The 23,427-nt window shown below is 35.6% G+C and overlaps 3 protein-coding genes across 16 annotated transcripts; 2 read left to right on the top strand and 1 right to left on the bottom strand.

The window, feature by feature from the left end:
* The first annotated feature begins 858 nt into the window (after positions 1-858).
* LOC142543289 (tryptophan synthase beta chain 1-like) lies at positions 859-4,547 on the top strand. The gene is made up of 5 exons (XM_075650466.1): positions 859-1,196; positions 2,274-2,630; positions 3,240-3,682; positions 3,771-3,865; positions 4,158-4,547. Exons 1-5 carry the CDS (start codon positions 888-890, stop codon positions 4,331-4,333), a joined length of 1,380 nt encoding a protein of 459 aa, XP_075506581.1. The 5' UTR covers positions 859-887; the 3' UTR covers positions 4,334-4,547.
* Positions 4,548-8,211: 3,664 nt separating this feature from the next.
* On the bottom strand, positions 8,212-11,250 carry LOC142543287 (F-box/LRR-repeat protein At3g58900-like). 6 transcript variants are annotated; one of them, XR_012819718.1, is made up of 7 exons: positions 11,151-11,234; positions 10,722-10,794; positions 9,655-10,622; positions 9,408-9,563; positions 9,022-9,313; positions 8,520-8,595; positions 8,212-8,406 (listed from the first exon to the last, which is right to left on the bottom strand). XR_012819718.1 is itself a non-coding variant. In XM_075650465.1 (6 exons), exons 1-5 carry the CDS (start codon positions 11,169-11,171, stop codon positions 9,041-9,043), a joined length of 1,479 nt encoding a protein of 492 aa, XP_075506580.1. In that variant the 5' UTR covers positions 11,172-11,250; the 3' UTR covers positions 8,212-8,595; positions 9,022-9,040. The 6 variants fall into 6 exon arrangements, 4 of the variants coding, with proteins under 4 accessions (XP_075506580.1, XP_075506578.1, XP_075506579.1 ...); XR_012819717.1 differs by having other exon boundaries at positions 8,212-8,403; XM_075650465.1 differs by having other exon boundaries at positions 8,212-8,595; positions 11,163-11,250.
* Positions 11,251-12,973: 1,723 nt separating this feature from the next.
* LOC142543286 (pyrophosphate-energized membrane proton pump 2) lies at positions 12,974-22,448 on the top strand. 9 transcript variants are annotated; one of them, XM_075650458.1, is made up of 16 exons: positions 12,974-13,180; positions 13,555-13,879; positions 14,386-14,416; positions 14,537-14,688; positions 14,801-14,948; positions 15,031-15,163; positions 15,282-15,454; positions 15,585-15,599; positions 15,681-15,801; positions 17,398-17,585; positions 17,772-18,209; positions 18,352-18,516; positions 18,661-18,816; positions 18,907-19,018; positions 21,702-21,921; positions 22,156-22,446. In XM_075650458.1, the coding sequence occupies exons 2-16, from the start codon at positions 13,791-13,793 to the stop codon at positions 22,253-22,255; spliced, it is 2,241 nt and encodes a 746-aa protein (XP_075506573.1). In that variant the 5' UTR covers positions 12,974-13,180; positions 13,555-13,790; the 3' UTR covers positions 22,256-22,446. The 9 variants fall into 9 exon arrangements, with proteins under 9 accessions (XP_075506573.1, XP_075506570.1, XP_075506571.1 ...); XM_075650455.1 differs by having other exon boundaries at positions 14,213-14,416; XM_075650460.1 differs by having other exon boundaries at positions 12,976-13,180; positions 14,334-14,416; positions 22,156-22,443.
* Positions 22,449-23,427: the final 979 nt, after the last annotated feature.

Here is a 23,427-nt window from a genome sequence, read left to right as displayed (position 1 = left end):
CAACATGCATCGAAATAATATAGCACCCAAAGAAATAACTTAAATAAAAATAACTCAGGGATAAATATGCACAAGTATACTTGTGCGATGACTCATAACAAAATAATAACTAAAAAAACAAATTGAGTTTACAAAACTAATACTAATGATTCTATGAAAAACTATCCTCTATAAAAATTTAAGAAATTAAATTGCATTCTAAAAACGATAAAAAAAAATGACCAAAGAATGCAAAAACTATATACAGAAAACTAGAACAACAAAACGAAATCTTCAATCAACACTTTCACAAATGTTGTCTTCATATGTCTCCAACTACCACGACAACACAGTTGCAAATAACAGTAATCTTCAAACGTGTAGCGCTCTACTGCTTAATCTTCTCTTTGTGAGTATTTCTCTCCATCTCTCCACACCTATGCATAATGTATGGTCCTCATATTTGTAAACGTGTTTTATCTAAAATTATTTCCTTGATTAGATACTTACAAATCATGTTAATATAAAGTTTATAAAAAAAACACTTTTAAGTATATCAAATCAAATCTAGATCAATTTCTATAAAAATCTAGAAAGACAAAACTTTAATCAAATATTTAGCAAAATATGATTAATAAAAAATATAATTTAAAAACTAAATTATATCTTTAAACCCAAAATTTTTTTCCTTTGAACTTTTTTCAAGATTATTTCGATTATTTGACCTTTTTTCCTACGATCATTTTAAATTTGAGTTATAAGATCTTCAACATTTTAGTATTTCTGATTAAATCAATATTATAAATAACATAATATATTTTTATTTACATAAAATTTTTAATGTGGGATCCACCCAAAAAAAAAAAAGAGAAGCAAAATCAGAAAAGTCCTCGGCTGTGACCCAAAATATGGCCTCCTCTTCGACAGCGTACCCTGCGACAGCTCGCTTCTCCTCTCATTCCCGTTCACCTTCCATTTTACCCTTCAAATTCAGCAAAATTACACCTCCTTGCCACTCGCGTAACCGTTCCATAGTTTGTGTGGTCGCGAAACCACATACAATGGCGGCGTCCGTTGATCCGGAGACTCTGCAGCGGCCCGACTCCTTCGGCCGGTTCGGGAAATTTGGCGGAAAGTACGTTCCGGAGACTCTAATGCACGCCCTCACGGAGCTCGAGGAGGCCTTCAAATCCCTTGCCTCGGATGACGGGTTTCAGGTTTTGGTTTCTCCCCTTTCGAATAAAGAGCGTATCGTTTTTTTTATTGGATAAGCAACGGGATTGTGAATATTTTGTTCAAAGAATCATGTGATACTAAGCATTGTGATTTCGAGGATGAATTAATTAGCATATGACTTCTATCTACTGGCAGATTCTTGTTACCTGTTTGTTTTATGGTCTGGAAAGGTAATAGAGCTGAGGTAGTGAATGAAAAGGTATTTTTAGCATAGTTCAGAACCGAAGGTGCCATAATTTCTCTCGTGCTATGTGATGGGCACTGTTTTTAGAACTCGCGATTTTAAGAAGCAGATGAATTTTTTTTTTCACTGTGTAAATTTTATGACTTTAGAACAGATAGTTGGTCAAAAGACAACAGATACATATGTAGCGAGGTTATATGGTCAAGTGGACAACCACCTGATGGCATAGTTTTCTACTTTTCTTGCTTTGAACCCGTATTTTCGATTTATATGCATGGTTGAAGGCTAATCTACGCTTTCTTTCTGCAGCCAACAAAAATTTAGATTCGGGTAGTGTTGCTTGTTACTTATGAAATGCATAATTTATGCATTTCGGGTCTATGACTCTATTGAAATCCAAACTGACGTGATTATTCCTGCAGTCTTGCTAGCTATGACTGTAGAGTAACATATCTTCCAGAGTTAAAGAATAAATCTTACTTAGATATCAAGAGAAATTAGATTAGGATGTAACATAGGAAACTCATAGTGATATTTAAGTGAGTGGGGAGGGTACATCAATGTGTTGCAACCACAATAAGAAATGCACAAAGATATTGGAATGGAGTATAAACTGAAATGTCTCTGTACAACCCTGACTCTCGCTAGTACTTGTAACACTCAAGATAAGTATATAACTAACTCCCCTCTACCAATATTCTTTTCCATATATACTCTCCCCTCCCCTTCTCACGTGTGTGTGCATGTCATCTATTTTCTTCTAGAATAAACAAATTTAATTATGGGCTTTTCACCCACTATGCGACTCTCTTCTTTTTGGCCCACAACACAATGCTTTAAAAATTTGAATATAATGATTTCCTTACAATTTCAGAAAGAGCTAGATGGGATTTTGAGAGACTATGTTGGAAGAGAAAGCCCACTTTACTTTGCAGAGCGGCTTTCAGAGCGCTATAAGCGTGCTGATGGAAAGGGGCCTCATATATACCTTAAAAGGGAAGACCTTAATCACACTGGGGCTCACAAAATCAACAATGCGGTAGCACAAGCTTTGCTTGCCAAGCGTCTGGGTAAGAAGCGAATTATTGCTGAAACTGGAGCTGGTCAGCATGGTGTTGCTACAGCTACTGTTTGTGCTCGGTTTGGTCTACATTGTGTTGTTTACATGGGTGCTCAGGATATGGAGAGACAATCACTTAATGTCTTTAGAATGCGGCTTCTTGGTGCCGAGGTATGTCACTCTTGCATTTTGTAATAGTTTCTTTAAATGTTCCAGCTGTTTTAAGCAACACATGCACACACCATTTGCTTTGTATGGTTTGATTCCTTTTAAACTTCTATATTGTGATGGTTGGTGTTGTATGGGCATATATTCCGTCGCAATAAAATACTATTTAATCCAGTGGGCTGGCTTGAAGTTGTCAGCCCTCTGTTCATATGCTCATTAGGATGCTGGCTAGAAGCAGTAACTGACTGAGATATCTTTTATGATGTCTGGTGTTGTTTTTGAAACTGATATCTTTCATGAAGTTGTCAGCCCTCTGTTCACAATTCACATGCTCGTTAGGATCCCTTGCTCAAAGTTGTTAAGGGGTCTGCAAAATTTTATCAATTTGATTAATTTCATAAGTAAACATGCTAAACTTTGTAAATTTTCTCAAGTGTTTAAGGCCCCGCTATTAATTGCAATTGCCACAAGACATTAAAAGTCCGTCTCTTAAATTTTCTTGTGTGGAACTGCACAATTTATTCATGCATTTTTAGTGTCTCTTTTCGTTTCTTCAGTGGCCTTTTCTAGTCAGTATTCCTACCTTTTGTTTCAAAATTATACGGCTTGTAGGTTAGAGCTGTCCACTCTGGGACTGCCACACTGAAGGATGCTACATCTGAAGCTATTAGGGACTGGGTGACTAACGTGGAATCAACCCATTACATACTCGGATCTGTTGCTGGGCCTCATCCGTATCCTATGATGGTAAGAGATTTTCATGCAGTGATTGGCAAAGAAACAAGGAAACAGGCATTGGAAAAATGGGGTGGTAAACCTGATGTGCTTGTTGCTTGTGTTGGTGGAGGTTCAAATGCTATGGGGCTTTTTCATGAATTTGTTGATGACAAAGAAGTGAGATTGATCGGAGTGGAGGCAGCAGGTTTTGGCTTAGACAGTGGTAAGCATGCTGCCACACTGAGTAAAGGAGAGGTTGGAGTTCTTCATGGAGCTATGAGCTACTTGTTGCAGGATGATGATGGGCAAATAATTGAGCCACATTCTATAAGTGCTGGGTAAAAGTATTTGTGTTATAGCATATTTGTTCTTCAAGTGATGACATATTTTCATTAACTAATAAATACTTCTTGTTGGCTTTTATAGTCTGGATTACCCTGGAGTTGGACCGGAGCACAGCTTTCTGAAAGATCTTGGACGGGCAGAGTACTACAGTATCACTGATGAGGAAGCTTTACAAGGTGAGAAATGAGAGCAGAATTTTATTTTGATCTATATATTGAAGTATTGAGGGTGGTTGTCCGTTCCTGGTCACATGCTAATAATGCAAAGGCTCCTTTCATGCAGACAGAATGAAGGCCATTAACTGAATGTCAAATTTTCTGCTTTGTTATCGGTTCATATACTAGTTAATGTACCTTAAATAACTCGAGACATATTTATCATGCATGAATCATTTATCTGTATACAGAAAATCTGAAGTGATATTCTCATCTGTTTTTTTCCGATGGTTTATTCGACGTATATTTGCAGCCTTTAAGAGACTAGCTAGGCTGGAAGGCATTATACCTGCCCTGGAGACATCCCACGCACTGGCTTATCTGGAGAAGCTATGCCCAGAACTTCCTGATGGAACTAAGGTTGTCCTCAACTGCAGTGGTAGAGGAGACAAGGATGTTCACACGGTCAATAAGCATTTGGACATTTAAACATCTCATTCCGACAAGGAAGAACATGGACTCGTTGGAAAAATCTGTGGAAATCGGCTGAGTTCCATCTCGTCGAGAATATCCCTTTGTTGTCTGGACTGATCCTCTGTATTTTGATAGTATATGTGCCATACAATGTAATGCATCACGGTCATGTGGAGCCTTTTTTTAAAAGAAAAGTCTGCAGGCTTATTATGATAGTTTGGATTCTCATCGAGTCTTTAGGAGTTGTTGTCTGTGAAATAGCATTGTTAGTTTCCGCAGGTTTCTTGCTTGTGGAATCATGTTGAAGCATCAAAAGATGGGTGAGAAATTCTCCAACGAGGAACAATGACTTTGTTTCATCTTGCCACGTTGGCAAAAATATTTTCCATTTAAAGAAGACAATCAATCTTTGTGCAGAAATCCTATTTCAGAACTAAAAAGATTTCCTTCCAATTTGACTAGTATAAAATCAATATTGCTGAATAATAAAGTAAACATGACGTCAGTTTACTGGCTACAAATGGTTGGAATGGCAATGCCGTTACTCAACTTTCTATCAAAAAGCTCAAAATTTAGATTTTCTATTTTAATTTAGTATTTTTCGTTCTTCGCTACGTGGTCATCTGCAATCCAAAAATCTTTTTTGATGTAAATTATGCATTAAAATGGTGTTATTTTTACACCAAATACGACGTCTCTTTTTAATTCATTTACTTCAAATCTTATGCTAAAAAATGTGATATTTAAATTTGTTTATTTAATTATTATATATTAATTAAATCTTATGCTAAAAATGTGATATTTCAATTTATTTATTTAACTATTATATATTAATTAAATTATATATAAGACAGATTAATATTTAATACAAATAATTTACTTTAATATATAAAATTTATTTAAACAACATAATATGAAACTGATTTCAAACATTTGAACTGTATTTCCCATAAACGGTCAATTAAAATATTTCGTAGTGCATAGTGAATATCTTTTTCTTTTATTTTTTTATATCGAGCCAGAAATTCTTGGAATCTAATGTACTCATCGACAACCATTTCTATATTCGGATTTGGTGCTTCTCTCATATCTTGAATGAGTGCACTATGTCACTTTCATCTTTAATAATCATATTATACATTATAATTCATGATGTCATCATATCATATAAATGTTGTTTCTTCCAAGCACGTGCTGGAGTGCCACAGTTGCAAATCAGGATTGGGGAACACTAAATGCACGCTCCACGTCTTTTCTGCAGGACTCATGTTTCATTGCAAAATATTTTTCTTTTTTTTTTTTTGGACCGTATGAATCGTGGATAGTTTGACAATAGTTGATCATTTCGGATAAATATTACCAGTCAAGTAATATCTTGTAACATATTCTTTTTCCTCCAATTGTGTAATGAGTTCGAGAAGCAATACCTTGTGCAAGATCATGATTTTAGTAAAGGCTTCAAATATGATCATACGTGATCTACTATGAAAAAAAATCTCGAATAACATTAATCCATTGAGCATACCAGCTAAAATACATGTCACAAATTTGGACTCATTATAATGAGATAGTTAGGACTCGTCACAATGAGATAGTCAGACACCAAATACCCCAATATCAGGTTCGCTTGGATTACCTTCATTTTCAATTATTATAAGTAATGATGAAAATTCAGGCATCGCTTCATCTCAGCGACCTCTTGGTGACAAAAAATCCAAATTACAGAAAAAAAGCGAACAATGTTTTGGAATTAATATTTACAATGAAAGTCGTGATATTGTATTGCAAAAAGGATCCATTAAACTTCAACAAAATTATTACATGAAACTGATAACATTACAAAATGAGCAAAGAAGATTATAAAATCAGGAAAAAAAATAAAGTTCGACAACAACAAATAGCATTAACAACCATTCAAAAGGAGAATAAAGTTTTGTAAAATTTGAACACGATTAGCAATCCAAAAATACATTAAATAGTTCAAAATGAACGAGCACAAATTTGGGAAAAAAGAAATGAAGGACATGAACAACACAAACATGATACGTTTGGGAAATATTTTGGTGATTTTGAAGATCTTTATCTAATTTAAGATATTATTGATGATCTACCTTATTTGTCTTTTTATATATTTTCCTTAGCATTGCATTGCTATCTTTGTATCTGATTTCATTTGCAATCTTTGTGGAGATCAAATGAATCACTGGTGGTGCATGAGTTAATTTTTCCAGGTAGAATATGGAACGAGATTAAGGTACGCATTATATTTCCTTCATTTGAGGCAGATAGAATTCTGGAAATACCGTTGCAGAATCTTGATTCAGAAGATATTAGATATTGGAAATGGGGCAAAAATGGTCATTATTCAGTTAAATCTGGGTATCTTCTCGAGACTGGATGCTTTGATCCTCTTGAATCACAATCTGTCTATTTCTTAGAGAGTTGGTGGAAAATGATATGGAAGATTCATATCTCACAAAAAGTCAGGATATTTCTGTGGCATGCGAGCAATGATCTGTTACCTACTGAAGAGAACCTTTTCAGGAGACATATCCATGCATCAGGATGCTTTTTTTTGTGGATCATCTGAAACCATGACAAGCCATAGTCTCCTATTTTGCCCCAAAGTTCGTGATATTTGGAAAGCTACCAATTTTTGGCCTTGTTTAAAGAAAGGCAAGCTATTGCCATTCATTTTTTGTGGCTTGAGCATAATGAATTATTTTTCTAAAGCTGAATTTGAGCAGTTTTCCATGATAGCTTGGGCTATATGGACAAAAATATGCAATGTAAAGCACCATATTCAGATCCCAAACAAAGAAATTAAGGTAAATTGGGTCTTCTCTTACTTTGAACAATTTCAGAAAGCTCGTCTTGCTTATTGTGCTTCTTCTGAGACAACCAAGCTTGTTACAAATGAAAAATGGGAGCCTCCCCCCATGGTACATTTACGTCTTGATGTGGATGCAGGGCTTAAGGAGAATCTTGGTATTTGTAAAGTGGGTGCAGTTATTCGTAATCACCTTGATATGATTTGCGCAGCCTCAGCATCTTGTTATCGTTTCTCAGGTTCAGTGGTCGATGCAGAGCTTCTTGCAATCCATTTTGGCATGTTGCTAGCTTTGCAATGCGACTTCCATAATGTGTGGCTATTTTCAGATTCTAGTGTTGCTACTAAGGTGGTGACATCGCATACTGTTGGTCTAAATCACCAAGAAATATTAGTTTCCAACATTTTGAATCTTCTTGATTATGGTAGATTTAATGGTATAAATCACGTTAATAGATGTGCGAATCGAGTATCGCATAGTCTCGCTCATTTTGCCTTTTCCCACCCTTCACCTTTGTGTTAGGTTGATGTTTTGTACCCATCTTAGCTGATGGATATAATATTTTTGGATTTATCTAATGATCAAGTCTTTTTCTCCTTTAAAAAAAACACTATTTAATTTTACTTATCAATTGTATAATATTATTATCTAAAAAAATTCTTTTAACAATTATTTATAATGATTTAAAAAAAATAAAAAAGCCGCAAATTTGGCGCAGAGGAAGAGTGTTAACCCCATTGGAGAATAATTCTCTGCAATAAAATAGCGTTATTTTGGCAAAATAATGCAGGGTTGGAGTTGCCCAAGTCTTGTCTTAATCTTTTTGGTAAGGAGTAAGCATCCCAAATATGTGCAAATCTCGAAAACAGCAATATCCGATTGGAAAACACTAACAACGAATGATGGGATATCGATAAATCAGTGACTGCTCTCAAGACTTGGTTTTTAGTGTTGCTTATTATTGTTATTATTTTTTTTATCATAATTTACTAGGCAAAAAAGCTGAAAACCAGGCATCATGCAGATACGACGATTTAAGATTTTCACAAGCAAGCCAAGAAATAAGCCACAACCCCCTTCTTTTTTTCTCTATAATGCCCGTCTATCAAGCTTGAATCCAATATTCAACAGCATATATGTACATATAATGAACTATACAGTAAGGCAATTTCAGAAACACAAGGAAGATATCAGCAAAAGCCACTTTCAATGTGTAGTACGTAGTCTGTATGTAATGTTCTGACAATTGAATGTTTGCTATTCCCTCGAACATCAATACAAAAGCACCAAAAAACCGTAGTCAACCAGGGGATATGTTCGTTAAACAAAAGTTGCATCAGCAAATAATTTATCAAGATTCTAATCCATACCTGCACTTTTGACAAAATCAGCGAAAAACCAAGCACAGCAGCCAACTGGATCGATGACATATTCAGACATTCCAACCTATGCAAACCAAATCAAGTCGAGATATTAGATGTCAAGCAGCCCAAGTTTGTGGTACAATAAGGAAAGCTTATTACACAAGCAAATCACAGTAAAATATGAGACAAAACATCACTATTTCGGTAGAGAAAGTACCCAATTTTAGCAATACCAATTTTTTTCTTTTGTCACAAGCATATATCATATCATAGGCGTCTTATATTTCATTTGCTTTCAAGAGAGGTAGGGATATTGGGATTTGTGGGTCAAGGGAGTGTCATATTAGAGATTATACCTATCCAGATAATCAGATCAGCAAATATGAGATGGCAAAAGTTGACATCTTTGAATTATTCAACAAACACAAACACAAACTTTCGAAAGAGGGTAAAGCAAATTCAGTTCAGTTAATCAAGTAAGAATAAGAACCATGTTAGAGAACACTACCAACAGGAAGCATGGACATTCATGTGAACACAAGTGCACAGTGTCTGGAGCCTCTGGGAAGAGCATGTAACTGATTTTCAATCACCAGTTGATCTTTTGGTTCCTCGGTGTAACTTTTAGACCAAACCACATCCATTTTCATCATTGTTACTGCATTTTTCAGCAAAAACTTCACAAAATATATTTCGGTACTAGTCCCGTAAAAATTCTGGTAGTTGACAGTCTTGAGATTAGACAAGCTATGACTGGGTGTCAGCTTCATCTTGCAATCATCTTTGCAGCAGCCAAGTCCCTAAATGGAAAAAAAAAGAAAGAAAGAAAAGAAAGAAGTTAATTGTAAGACAAAAGTACCTTGTGCACTCAACAATTATGGCCTCAAAAACTACCTCACAGAAGTGAAGAGATTGTAACTTAGGAAAGTGATACAGAAACTCCATCAATAGTTCAATACAATGTCCACCAAATTCTCCCCTCAACTCCAGAAGTGTCAAGTTTTCAAATATTGGTAGACGATCTAGCACATCATCTGCAAGAAACAGAGACTTCACCAGGCAATAGCATAGTGGTCAGTATTATGTGAAGTTAGTATTGTCAGTGGTGATAAATAATCATCATTCTCGGAGAATCAATTACCTCAAGGGTGCCACTGGATATTCTCAAGCTACTAACATTTTTCAGTCCTCTGAACAGTTTAAATGTGCGAGAAGTGATTTCCCGCTGCCATTGACATAAAATGGGGACGTTAATTAACGCAAGGGCCGAGGAGGAAAGATCATAGATGTAAATCTCATTTGACAAATAACCACTGTACTTGAAGAATACAAGATTTTCAGCATCAATCTTGATCTCACAACCACGAAGATCATCAACAGAACAAAATGGCAAATCGTCAAGTATCAGGCTCTTCAAAGAAGGAATAGCAATCGATATACACTTCATATTGATCCATTCACAATCTAATATAGCCAACTCTTCTAGAAAAGGACAACTAGAGAATAGTTTTTGCATCAAGAGATCATTTGGGAATGTGACAAGACAAAGGTGTAACCTTATGAGGTAGGGAAAGGAAATACAAGTCGGTAGTTGAAGTGTACAATTCATTTCTAATCTCACAGAAGTAAGGGATGAATGATCAAAAACACCCCAGGGAAGCGTAAAGGGCTCCTGGACGAAAAGGCAAAGATCAAGCTCTTGAACATTGTGTCTGAGAGCAGCCGAAACCCATTCATGGACGCTTGATTCACTAAAGCAAACACGACAGGAGAGACGGAATCTTTTCATATCGGACTTTTCTCTTACCAGAAGAACCCTCTCAACAAAGTTCATGAAACGAGTGACATCAAGTGGGTGCCGAAAATCTGTTTGACTACAATACAGCACCGAATCATCAAAGTCGAAATAAGTAATTTCTGTCCATAAATGCTTCCATCTTTTAGACAAAATAGATGTTGCCACAACCTCTTTGGTGGGAAGATATGACAGAATGCGATGCAGAATGCAATCTGGCAAATGGCTAATTTCACAGTCCCCACCATCAATATTCTGCTCCTCAGAAGAATTTTGCAATTCAAAACTTCGCATCAATCGGCACGCCCCTTTTTCTTTAAGGGAAAGAAAACAATAATATCGCTAGATGTCCATTTAAGTACTTAATATACTATATACAAGCCAAAATACAAGCATGATAAACAATCGATTACCTGTAATTAGCTCCATCGCATATTCAGTACCCTGTCCGGCAATTAAAATTGGGGAACAATCTTCGAGAGGTTTCTCCAAACACAATAAATGGACAATGGTTCAATAATCTCCACGAATTTCATCAACAAAAAAGAACAGAATCCAAAAGGGTCACTTGAATATCGAAACCAGAAAGCTTTATCGAACTGGAAACACTATTGTGATGTTTGAGAAGACGAAAATAAAGCAACTTGAATGGTTAACATACGCATTTAACGAGAATAACAACACAAAGAACCGAAAAATGAGAACAACACGCTAAACAAATACAGCACACCCTTTTTCCTAAATACGAGAAATCGAAGATAAAATCATTCGTTGGGACGGAAGAAATCACGGGTTAGGTACAAAGTGATGCTAAAAAACCAGTGAACAACGCATAAACATACAGCGAACAGTACCACGATCATGCCCAGAGACTATGGAGGAAGCGTTGTATGTAGAAGGTCCTTCGATGGGAAGCGGGGAGAATAAAACGTTTCGGCTGGGTCCGTAAATCCCATAATGCGTTTTTAAACTGTTATCACGCTTTTAGATTGATACACGTTAATAAATGACAAATTGCATTTACCACAATTTATATATTTATTTAATTTAAATTTAAAATAATAAAACCCGGAAAAGATAAATGCTGAATATGAAGTTGGACGGTTAAATGATATTTTTGGAATTATCCAATTTTTTTTCCTATTTATAAAGAGTTTCACGTCTTGTTTTTCAATATATAATGGTTTTTTTATAGATATTAAATTAATAGTCAGTAAAATAACTACGATCAAACATTTTTTTAAAAAAAATGATTTTTTCATATATATTCGAAAACATTCAAATACATTTGAAGAATAACTTTGATCAAACATTTTTTTTAAAAAAATTATCTTTTCGTGTGTATTTGAAAACATTCGAGTGTACTTGAAGATAAAATAAAATTTGACAAAAATTAATCTCTCAGATATCCCCAGGAACTACTCGCCATATTAATATAGCCCAAGAAATTTTTGAATTTGGAGGACCTTTTAGTGAATGGCAAAAATTTGTGTGAGACGGTCTCACGAGTCGTATTTTGTGAGACGGATCTCTTATTTGTGTTATCCATGAAAAAGTATTATTTTTTATGCTAAAAATATTACTTTTTATTGTGAATATCGGTAAGATTGATCCGTCTCACGGATAAAGATTCGTGAGACAGTCTCACAAGAGTACAAGTACCACATCATAGAAAAATTGGTGTATTAATTTAACTTTTTAATAATAGAGGCATGACTACTAGATGTTGATGTACCAAATGCACATAATAAAATATTAACACATCATGTTACATACCATGGTGTAGTTCATTACAAGATGTAGAAAAAATTAGGCTTTTAAAAAAAATTAAAATGAAAATTGTCACATTTCTAAATTGAAATGATAAGAGAGAAGATACGATGAAAAGAGCAATATTGAATTTGAAATTAGATGGTTAGACGATGTTTTTAGAATTATCAAAAAATCTTTATCAACTTATCAGAATATGAAATTATATAATCAGATAAAATATAAATGAGTAGGTCTCTTGTGAGACGGTCTCACGAATCATTATATGTGAGACGGGTCAATCCTATCGATATTTACAATAAAAAAATACTCTTACCATAAAAAGTCATACTTTTTTATAGATGATCCAAATAAGAGATTCGTCTCACAAGTAAGACCGTCTCGCATAAATTTTTGTCAATATAAATATAAAATTCACTTTTGGCTCTTGTTGTACATAGAGAATTCGAAAACTCAAATTTGATATAGTTGTTTAAGTGTTGATTTTCTTTCAACTACCACATTAATCATTGACCAAATTTTATAAAAACATTCTTTTCTGTACTCCTTAATTTTTTTTTAAAAGATATGATTAGATTTATAGATTACGAAAAATCGAGGAAAAATCAAAAGTATATAGTTTTTGATAAATAATTGATTTTAATAATTTGTTACCAAAATCACTTTATAGAAACATAATTAACGTCGCATCAGATTTTAGATTTCAATTAAATTAAATAAAAATTAATATATGATCATAATTTGAAAAATACACATAATTAACTTTTTTAAATTTAAAGTAAAAAATAATTTTTTTTAATGATAGCAAACATTTCCTAAATCTAATCCTATTTGGAGTAGAGATAGCTACTGTTGCCGAATTTGAATAATACCCGTTTGTGACGTGGCAACTTTCAATTGGCTGGTTCCTCATTGTTACAGATTAGCAAGTGGTAGTGGAGCGGAGATGGTAAAAACCTTCCACGAACATGACCACCACCACCACCACTCAACGGCATAATAGGCGACCAGATTCCGCCGTAGATTTGTCAACTGTTCTCCCAGAATTGCGAATCTCAGCTCATATTCGGTTCCTCTATGCAATCTGGATAATCACCTGTCGGTAATTTTCTGATTGTTTTCATGTTTGATTAGTTATTGTAGAGTTTTGAGCACTTGTAGGGATGATCTTTAAGTGTATTGGCGCCTAATCTATTTGTTTGATGGTGATGTTTGAATTCTCTTAACCGCAGTTTTTTTTTTTTTTTTGTCTTATAGATTTACGTGTCCTCTCCAATTTTGGATTTAGCTTCCTGCTATGTTATTCGGAAATTAGTTTTTAGGCTGACAATTAATGCAGTTTTGAGGATAATTGTTCTGACTTTAGTGACTTTAGTCAGAAGGAATGTGGGTTTGAGTATTGTTCAGTTTCATGATTGCGAAATTAGTATTTTTGAGCTTGACATATATGAATATGCGTCTGTTTCTTTTTTTCAGGGCAATTTGATCATGTTGAAGGATTGAAATTAACAACTAAACTGGTGGGATAAAAGAGAAGCAGCACAATCTCTTTGTTTCTTCACACATACCGGCGTAGTTTACTAAATCCGTTGGTCTAGTAACAAACTTCAAAATACAGCGACCAGGTTCAGGGGGTGACTTGCCCCAAGGTGGCGAGTTCAACCCTTACCCTGTAGCTCGGAGGGTGAATTCCTTCCAAGCTGTAGCAATGGATGAGGACGTGGAGGGTGGGAACTTGGTGTCTTATCAAGACAGGCCAAGGACATTCCCTAATATGCGAGGCAAACCTTACATGCCATTGGTAAGGACATTTATTTCCTCTTGAGTTGTCAAAGTAGCACCTTGTCTCCTTGCATGCGTCCCCCAGCTCAATTTCTTTCGAGTGATAATTGACAATAACATCCAATGGGTTGTTTGCAAGTCATCATTGGGGGGTAAACTTTTGTAGCGTGTGATAGTTTTTGAATTGCATGCCTGTCCAAATAAGAAAAACATTGTGCGGCCAAAGTAAAATAAGATGCAAAGCTGCTTTAGTTTTCCTATTCTTTGTTTGTTCCATTGTTCTTTAACGATCTTCAAACATTGTGCCTTCTGTTTTCATTTTAACATATTTACTTGTTATTGCTTTCTGCAGATCTTTCGTATTTTCATGAGAATAAATGTTCGTGTACTTTTTATGCTTCTGCTCTTGGGACTTGGAATTATCTTTTATATTGGTGCGAGTACCTCCCCGATTATTGTATTTGTGTTTTCAGTTTGCATAGTCAGTTTTGTCTTGTCAACATATCTTACTAAGTGGGTTCTCAGTAAGGATGAGGGGCCTCCTGAGATGGTCCAGGTAATGTTTTCCTTTACCATCTTTTCCATTTTTAATTTGCTTTTCCTTCACACTGAAACATGTTTTTATTATTCTTAATCACTCTTTTCTGTGTTCTGAGCTTCTCGGATTTCTTGGCAGATATCAGATGCTATACGTGATGGTGCTGAAGGTTTTTTTAGGACACAATATGGAACTATCTCTAAGATGGCTATTTTACTAGGATTAGTGATCCTCAGCATATACCTGTTTCGCAGTACCACTCCTCAACAAGAATCTTCTGGTTTGGGGAGGTAATTTTGGATTTCTATTTTTATATGGTATTTACCTTCTTTTTCTCCTCAAACAGCAAGTTAGCACATCATGGACAGAGAACTTCCTGAAATGCATTAAATATGATTTCAGGTTAACAACTGCATTTGTTACCGTTGCGTCTTTTCTTCTTGGAGCTCTGTGTTCTGGTATTGCTGGCTATGTTGGAATGTGGGTCTCTGTGCGTGCGAATGTTCGAGTTTCAAGTGCAGCTAGACGATCTGCTCGAGAGGCATTGCAGGTTTTTTACTCTTTATGTCGACCTACATTTCACCATTTGTAACTAGAAAATTTTTTAATGAGTTATCATCAATCTTGTGCAGATTGCTGTTCGTGCTGGTGGTTTTTCGGCTTTGGTGGTTGTTGGTATGGCTGTAATTGGTATTGCTATACTTTATTCGACATTTTACGTTTGGTTGGGTGTGGGCTCGCTTGGTGCAATGAAGCTTACCGACTGTAAGTTTCTCTCTCTCATCTTCTGACATTTTTGTCAATTTCGAAATGCTGTTTTTTTTATTTTATTTTGGCGACCGATGTAAGTTCTCCATGCTCTGACCTTTCATTCCTTTCCTAGTGCCACTTCTTCTTGTCGGATATGGTTTTGGAGCTTCATTTGTTGCACTTTTTGCTCAGCTGGGTGGTGGAATTTTTACAAAAGCAGCTGATGTTGGAGCTGACCTTGTTGGGAAAGTGGAGCAGGGTATTCCTGAAGATGACCCTCGTAATCCTGCTGTAATTGCTGATTTGGTAAGTTCGTCATGCTATATTTGATTGTTTACTTTTTATTTACATTTTGGGTTGTAACAGTCAAGAATCAAGATACACATAGGAGATTGACAAACTTACAGACACGATTCGTCTTTTTCACAATATTTAGAAGTCTATGATTGAGGTACTAGATCTTATATAGTGAGAGCTTGGGAAAGCATTGCTTCGGTTCTTATGACTGACCACATCATTTGGTATGTTAAAGGTTGGAGACAATGTTGGTGATTGTGCTGCTCGTGGTGCCGATCTGTTTGAGAGTATTGCTGCAGAAATAATCAGTGCAATGATTCTTGGTGGAACAATGGTACAACGTTGTAAAATTGAAGGTATGAACTTGGCTTTTAACATACCTGCAAATGTTACTTTCTTTTCACATTCTTTAGCATGTGCTCATGGGCGATGGGCTACATTTGCAGGGTTTAGATGAGAGATAGCTGCATACACCAAATATTTTAAACTTGAATACAGATCATACCTGAAAAAATGAAATTTTGTTGGGTATCGTGTGCAACTAGCACCTCTTCCCCAATTTCTTTTACTAACTATTCAGGTTATAATTGGCAGCCTTCTGAAATATGTATTTATGGATTATGTATGGCCTTGTATATTTCGTAGCATATCTTTGTAACTCATAGCTGCTGCTGCGATGGTTCATTTTAAACTCAGGGAAAGTTATCTTTTAATACTAAAAAAGGAGTCTAAATCCATGAGAATAGGCAACTTCGCAATTATTTTGAACGTCAGAACGTGAATGTAAAACCAAATTTCCTACTAACATTATTCTCAGGCTCAGTGGTTAAATCTGGTTTATCTTGTGGTAGTAGGTTACATGAACACACAGTCTAGCATTATTTGATTGCTTTTTTGATGTCTAAAGATAGAGAGCTGGTAAGACAGTGTAGTTGGTAATCAGGAGCGGCAGAAGCCTGAATAAGGACTAGAGAGCCAAAATGCGTTTGGGGTTGATTAGTACATTTGAGCTGAATATGGTTAACAGGATTTTATTCTTTGTTCACTGTATTAGGAAGTATAATTTCCTGGAGGATGGGAAATATTGTAAACCCTATTCTTTTAGGAAACATATTGCCAGGCAAGCGGTCATTTTCTGAGTTTAATGTGTTGAAGTTTGAATATTGGGCAGAAATGAAATGGCGAGTGTCTTAAGTTGCTTCTAGCGTCTGTATATTAATTGCATGGATTCATTTTGTATATATCTGTGCTTATAATTGAGTTTGTCGATACTATTTGTGATATCTGCCGTTTGGATGCACTGACATCATTTGGGACTTTGAAATTTCTATCTGCGAAGTAATCTGCTTGGAGATAGTTATGTGATCTACAATAATTGTTCTCTATCAGCAACGTTCGAGGGAGATTTAGCATGACAATCCATGGTAAATTTGAGTTGCCTTTGGCTTGATATTGTGGCATATTCCTGCATCATAGTCACAAATAAGATCAGTCTGCCTTCTATTCATAGATAATATTTTTATGGGCTCTCCAGGTCGGTATCTCTGCCATGGTGAATACACCAGGGACGGACATTCTTGATTCTGCTGTTATTAGTTGTCTTAAGATCATATAACAGCAGCATTCTTCTTGCATTGTGAATCATCTTCTATAGAATTACCTGAGTGGTAGCTTTGTTTCTCTCCAGAGTCTTTTGCTCTTGAAAGAAATCACGGTCCTGGCTTTTCACCCCTTGATCGAAGCATATGTTTTGCTAGTGTTTTCGTTAATGTTCGGAGATCTCTTTCTGTTAATCTAGTTTTGTTACATTTTTGGCGTATTTTCAACTGCTTTTATCTTTAGAACTATGCAATGCTGGTTTGGATACATATAAAGAGATGATTTTACATGATAATTGTTCTACCATTGCCAAACAAAATTTAAGTGGCTGCTGTGTTATCAATTGCATGCAGATCCATCGGGATTCATTTTGTTTCCTCTCGTTGTTCACTCATTTGACCTGGTGATATCTTCAGTGGGAATCTTTTCTATTCGGAATACACGTGACTCTGGAGTCATTGGTACTATAGAGGATCCGATGTCAGTTCTTCAGAAAGGATATTCTGTGACAATAATCCTAGCTGTTATCACTTTTGGTTTGGTAATATTTTTTATAGATTCTCGGAGCATCATTCTTAGGATTCTTCTATATGTGTGATTTTATTTCTCTCTCTCCCTCTCCCTCTCTCTTTCCTTCTCCCCTTTGTGTCTGCGTGCATGCATGTATTTCTCATTCATGGCGCTTCTCTCACTTGCTCAATCTGGTGATGGAGCTATGCATTGGCAGTGCACACGCTGGATGCTATATACCGAACAAGCACCTTCTGCTTGGTTGAACTTTGCCTTGTGTGGTTTGGTTGGGATTATGATGGCTTATGTTTTTGTATGGATCTCCAAATATTACACCGACTACAAGCATGAACCTGTACGCAATTTAGCACTCTCCAGCTCCACTGGACATGGAACAAATATAATTGCTGGGATTAGTTTGGGTTTGGAGTCAACAGCTCTTCCTGTTCTCGTGATAAGCGTATCTATTATTTCGGCATTTTGGCTGGGCCAGACTTCAGGACTGGTTGACGAATCTGGAAACCCAACTGGTGGATTATTTGGAACAGCTGTTGCGACAATGGGAATGCTCAGTACAGCAGCTTATGTTCTTACCATGGATATGTTTGGTCCGATAGCTGATAATGCTGGAGGGATTGTGGAAATGAGTCAGCAGGTACAAAGCAATACCTTGTAATGTTTACCTGTGTATGTGGGGTTTGTCTTTTAATTAGGCGAGGATAATACTCTGTGAGAAACTTTTATGGTTTTGATAGTGATCTTTATATGAGACTTTATGGAACATTTGACTCTTACAGCCTGAAAGTGTCCGGGAGATTACTGATGTTCTCGATGCGGTTGGGAATACTACAAAAGCTACCACCAAGGGCTTTGCCATTGGATCTGCATCACTGGCATCTTTTCTTTTGTTTAGTGCTTATATGGATGAAATATCTGCATTTTCACAGTTACCCTTTAATCAGGTAGTTTCTCTCAATCTTGCAACTTGTAGCCTTATATTTTTTGTGGCTTCTGTTTCCTGGAATTGTATATTTATTTTCTTATGTCATATGGTCATTTTTTCATTTTAGTTATAGATCTTTTCTTCTCTTGGAATGCATTTACAGGTTGACATTGCCATTCCCGAAGTTTTTATTGGTGGACTGTTGGGCTCTATGCTTATATTTCTCTTTAGTGCTTGGGCCTGTTCCGCAGTTGGTCGAAGTGCACAAGAGGTTGTGAATGAAGTAAGAAGACAGTTTATTGAGAGACCTGGCATCATGGTTTGTATCCTGCATACTTTCTTTTGGACTTTTAGTTTCGTATGATTCATCTTAGTCATAATAACAAATTATCTACCATTTCTCTTTCAGGATTACAAGGAGAAACCGGATTATGTTCGATGTGTTTCTATCGTTGCAGCTGCATCTTTAAGGGAGATGATAAAGCCTGGAGCTTTGGCCATCATATCTCCTGTAGTTGTTGGTTTGTCTCTACATCTCTGTTCCAAATTCCAATGCTTCACGAGTAATAAAATGCGACCATAATGTTGAGAAAATGCAACATAATTTTGCATGGTGCATCAACAGGAGGTTTACCTTGGCGGTTTAGAAGCAATGTGATGCCTTTAAGTGGACTAGTATTTTGCAGCTGATGCCAATTGATTTCAAGTGTAATACATTCTATAGAACGTAAAACCTGCACTATTTTCCATTTTTCATGATATATTTGTTGGATCTGGGTTTTCTACACGCCCAAACGCAGCGGAAGTTTTAAAATTTTTATTAATTTTGACAATCAAAATATATTTTGCTTTGGGCGCTTATATGATTTTATCATAAACATTCATAGGGCGTTAGAATCGTTATACCTTTGGTGAATAGATCACATGGCTCCAACTAATCCGGTATAAACGGATTAGCTCTTGATGAATCCCTACGAACTTTCTTCAAGGGAGTCCTTGTTTGATCCTCCTATCAAATCCACGACTAGATGGTATGTTCATCTTCCAAATTGCACTAGAAAATTTGGAAGAGATTTTACGTTGGAGACTAAAACGAGAGGCGGCTCAACCTTGAAGGAAATCAAGGAGGCCGAAATTTTCTTGGTGGATGGAGGCTGATTTTCAAAATTTTCTTATGGTATAGTGGCTAGGGTTCTGACTTGCATACACTATTTATAATTAAGGCATAGCCTAATTACATAATTAACATTAATGAGCTTGATTTAATTAATTGGGCTAGTCCAACTAGTTTAATTAATTTAATCAAAGTCCATTAAAACTTTAATTATTTAGTATGTTGGACTTGTACTCCTACAAGCCCATTAAACATAGTTCCCAACAATTTTAATTTAATATTTAATAAACTCAACTTTTGAGTTTAATAAATTAAATCCATTATAAATTCAACATTTGAATTTATTATTTAAATTATAAATTCAACTACTTGAATTTTATCACCTCCAAAATTTAATATTTAATAAACCCAACTTTTGAGTTCAATAAATTAAATTCTCAAATTTTATAAATTCAACTCCTTGAATTTATTCTCTCAAAAATTAATTATCATAAATTCAACTCTTTGAATTTACTATATTATAATGTAAATTCAACATCTTGAATTTATTCTCTCAACGGGAACAAACGATCCATTACTTGTGTGACCCTCAATGGTTCAGGGATACAGCTAGCCGTGGGTTCACAACTCTTTGTGATTCAGCACATAATCCTTTATTCGGGCTTACCCTAGTTAGCCCCATTTTTTTCATCAACACCTTGACCAAGAATGTCAGAACTCATTTCTGATTGCATCCATCGGATCATGGTAAGAGCGCATGATCCCCTAGGTATCACTGATAGTGCCTGCAAAAACCAGTCGATTATGATTAACGTACAGTACTGTCCCTTCATCTCATATATCCCGATCGAATCTGCAACCATTTGGTTCATCGAGAGTTGCATATTAATTCGACAACCATGTGATAACTATAATAATGGCATCGCGCGTACTATTGGAGAACTCCTTCTCCAATGTACATCTCGTACTCTGGCCAGAGATTCCATGCATTATTATTTCATTAGATCACATAGGATATCGACACCCACAGGTTAGCGGTGAATCCCCGACTACAATGCACTGGCTCCTATATGTCTCGCGACTCTACCCAACCTCGCCACCTGATGACTCTCCTGGAGCCGGTAAACGAGTCAAAGCACAGCCGCCCTAGCATATAGAGCCTCAGTGTTGTCCCGGGTCATAAGGACTAATGGTGTACAATCATAACCACAGACTTATCCTCTCGATGAATGATAACCACTTGGAAAGTCCGAGGGAGGGTTGTTCGATATAATCATCATATGACTACCCATCTGCATGTTTGGACATCTCTATGCCCTACCAAGAAACGCAGTACACAACATCACAGATGCTAGTCTCGAGCTCAAATGACCTTTATCCATGTTTTAGGCGGCTGAATCGACTAGGAATGAATTTAAATCATACAGTGTTTACAAAAGAGTTTCAACATCGAATTACGATTCATTTGTATTAAAGTATAATCAAGGTCTTTATCTATGTTGTTCAGATGGGTATACAGATAAAGAAATAACAAACCATGAAATAATGAATTATATTAAAATAAAGATTGTTTATTACAACTGAGTCAATAAAATTCCTAGCCAACAATTGGCTTGTAGGGCATATACTCTAACAATATTTAAGACTGTTCCCTAATTGTCTCCAGAGTAGCATTGTATTGACATGATTCTGCTTCCTACATTAATTTCTTTGATGATTTTATGCGCTCACAATAAATCAGTTGACATAATGTGGAATGCAAATCTTTCAAAATATACGAGCTCTTGTTAAATTAGCTGGTATAATGTGGATGAGAATCTTATGGAACATGTATATTTCAAGTGAGTTTCCGCCTAGTTAAGTCTGCTTCATATATCTGAATTACCAACAAGACCCGAGACGGATCTTGCTAGTAAATTAATGACTTTGTATGCAAATCGTTAATTCTCATTTTTCTTGGTTTCCAGCATTCCTTTCTGGCTTTATAAATAGGGCTTCCTTCTGATACTTGTGATTGTGGTCATTAAGTAGGATCTGCCTGTTTTACCCATAAAAATGATTAAATGAAAAGCATCTTCTCGTTTTTCCAGGTTTGGTATTCAGAGTGCTGGGACATTATACTGGTCAGCCTCTGTTGGGCGCCAAAGTTGTGGCAGCCATGTTGATGTTTGCCACTGTTTCTGGTATCCTCATGGCTCTTTTCCTCAACACTGCGGGTGGTGCCTGGGATAATGCAAAGAAATACATAGAAACAGGCGCTCTCGGAGGCAAAGGCAGTGATTGCCATAAAGCAGCGGTTACCGGTGATACGTAAGTGTTTACTGTTCAAATAACTTGGTCAATTATCTACATTGCTGGCAAAATTTTTGTATTATACTATTTTGAATCAAATTTCAGTAATATTCAGTAAAAGGGCAATCACTTTAAAAAACCCCCAAATATTCTCACGTCTACAAGTACTGATCTATGTTTTTTTCATACCAATCATCACATCACGCCTGTTAATTAAAGACGAGGTGATAATCGTGTTTCAGCATTTTTCAGCGTCGGAGACCCATTCAAAGACACTGCTGGTCCATCAATTCACGTTCTGATCAAGATGCTCGCGACAATAACTCTTGTAATGGCTCCAGTATTTCTGTGAGCGTTAACTCCAACATACGGTATACGATCAACATGAATACTTTCTAACGCCGCGCATACAGTGTTGAGTTTTTTTATGTCATTTTGTACTCCCAGTATCATTTTTGTAGTTCCAATATGAATTTGTTCATGCCATTGGTGCCTGGATATTTAAGTTTTTGATTATTATCCATTTAGTACATCACTCGTGACCTATTCCAAATGATCCCCCCAGTTTCCAGGTCTGTCTGTGCATACAAGCGAATTATACGTTTATTGATAACTTATATGTGATAGTTGCTTAATAAAGATTTGGACGTACATTCGCTATGCACTTTTAATCACAAATTCCTAAAGGCTTGTACTTAAATTTTGGACAAATCCTGAAAATTGGAGCCCAAGACTCGAAATTATGAAATATACAAGGATATGCTTTCTTATGTCCTAACTATTGTCTTATTGCTTCTTAACTAGGCTACTTTATTCGTGGAATAATACCCTCCTCCATATTTTGTACAGGGTGGTTTTATCTGGTTGAGTTGTGTAGATTCAATGATTATTACTATCTGAAAATTGTATACGTTGTGTAACATAGAATAATTCAACAATTACGGGTAAAAATATTTGGGTAATTTTTAAAATACATGCATACACATATATATAAACAACGAAATATTGATATAGTACAATGAAATATACGTTGTACCTTCGTATATTGACTGCAAAATAGATGTTTCATTGCGGTAAATGTGTTCGGAAATTTAGTAACATGCTGATTATCTTATGGATTATATTAAAAAGGGTTCATTAGTAATTTAGTAATACATTTATTAGATATACTTAAACTCTAGTTTTCTTTAATAAAATTGTGTATTAAGTTTCTTTTTTCTCTTATTATTATTATTATTATTATATGAAAGGACGGTAGAAACAATATTTTATATGAATTTCAATCAAAATTTATCTCCTAGTCTTCATATTTTCTTATTTGATATTTGACAAAAACTTGTGTGAGACAGTTTTACGGGTCATATTTTGTGAGACGGATATCTTATTTGGATCATCCATGAAAAATATTATTTTTTATGCTAAGAATATTACTTTTATTGTGAATATGTAGGGTTGATCCATCTCACAGATAAAAATTCGTAAGACCGTCTCACAAAAGACCTACTATTGATATTTATTTGTCGT

The sequence above is a fragment of the Primulina tabacum genome, chromosome 4 (genome assembly GCF_025594145.1).
Source record: "Primulina tabacum isolate GXHZ01 chromosome 4, ASM2559414v2, whole genome shotgun sequence".
NCBI classification, from domain to species: domain Eukaryota; kingdom Viridiplantae; phylum Streptophyta; class Magnoliopsida; order Lamiales; family Gesneriaceae; genus Primulina; species Primulina tabacum.
This window is presented reverse-complemented; position numbering and strand designations above follow the sequence as displayed.

Excerpts from the sequence above, each read along its gene's own strand:
- LOC142543287 (XM_075650463.1), bottom strand. The coding sequence starts at position 11,171 with ATGATCGTGGTACTGTTCGCT. Across the intron at positions 10,623-10,721 it reads TGCGATGGAGCTAATTACAG|AAAAAGGGGCGTGCCGATTG; the intron begins GTAATCGATTGT and ends TTTCCCTTAAAG. Across the intron at positions 9,314-9,407 it reads AATCTCTTCACTTCTGTGAG|GGACTTGGCTGCTGCAAAGA; the intron begins GTAGTTTTTGAG and ends TTTTCCATTTAG.
- LOC142543289 (XM_075650466.1), top strand. The coding sequence starts at position 888 with ATGGCCTCCTCTTCGACAGCGTACCCTGCGACAGCTCGCTTCTCCTCT. Across the intron at positions 1,197-2,273 it reads CCTCGGATGACGGGTTTCAG|AAAGAGCTAGATGGGATTTT; the intron begins GTTTTGGTTTCT and ends TTACAATTTCAG. Across the intron at positions 3,683-3,770 it reads CCACATTCTATAAGTGCTGG|TCTGGATTACCCTGGAGTTG; the intron begins GTAAAAGTATTT and ends TGGCTTTTATAG.
- LOC142543286 (XM_075650453.1), top strand. The coding sequence starts at position 14,096 with ATGCAAAGCTGCTTTAGTTTTCCTATTCTTTGTTTGTTCCATTGTTCT. Across the intron at positions 15,802-17,397 it reads ACAACGTTGTAAAATTGAAG|ATCCATCGGGATTCATTTTG; the intron begins GTATGAACTTGG and ends AATTGCATGCAG. Across the intron at positions 18,517-18,660 it reads CACAGTTACCCTTTAATCAG|GTTGACATTGCCATTCCCGA; the intron begins GTAGTTTCTCTC and ends ATGCATTTACAG.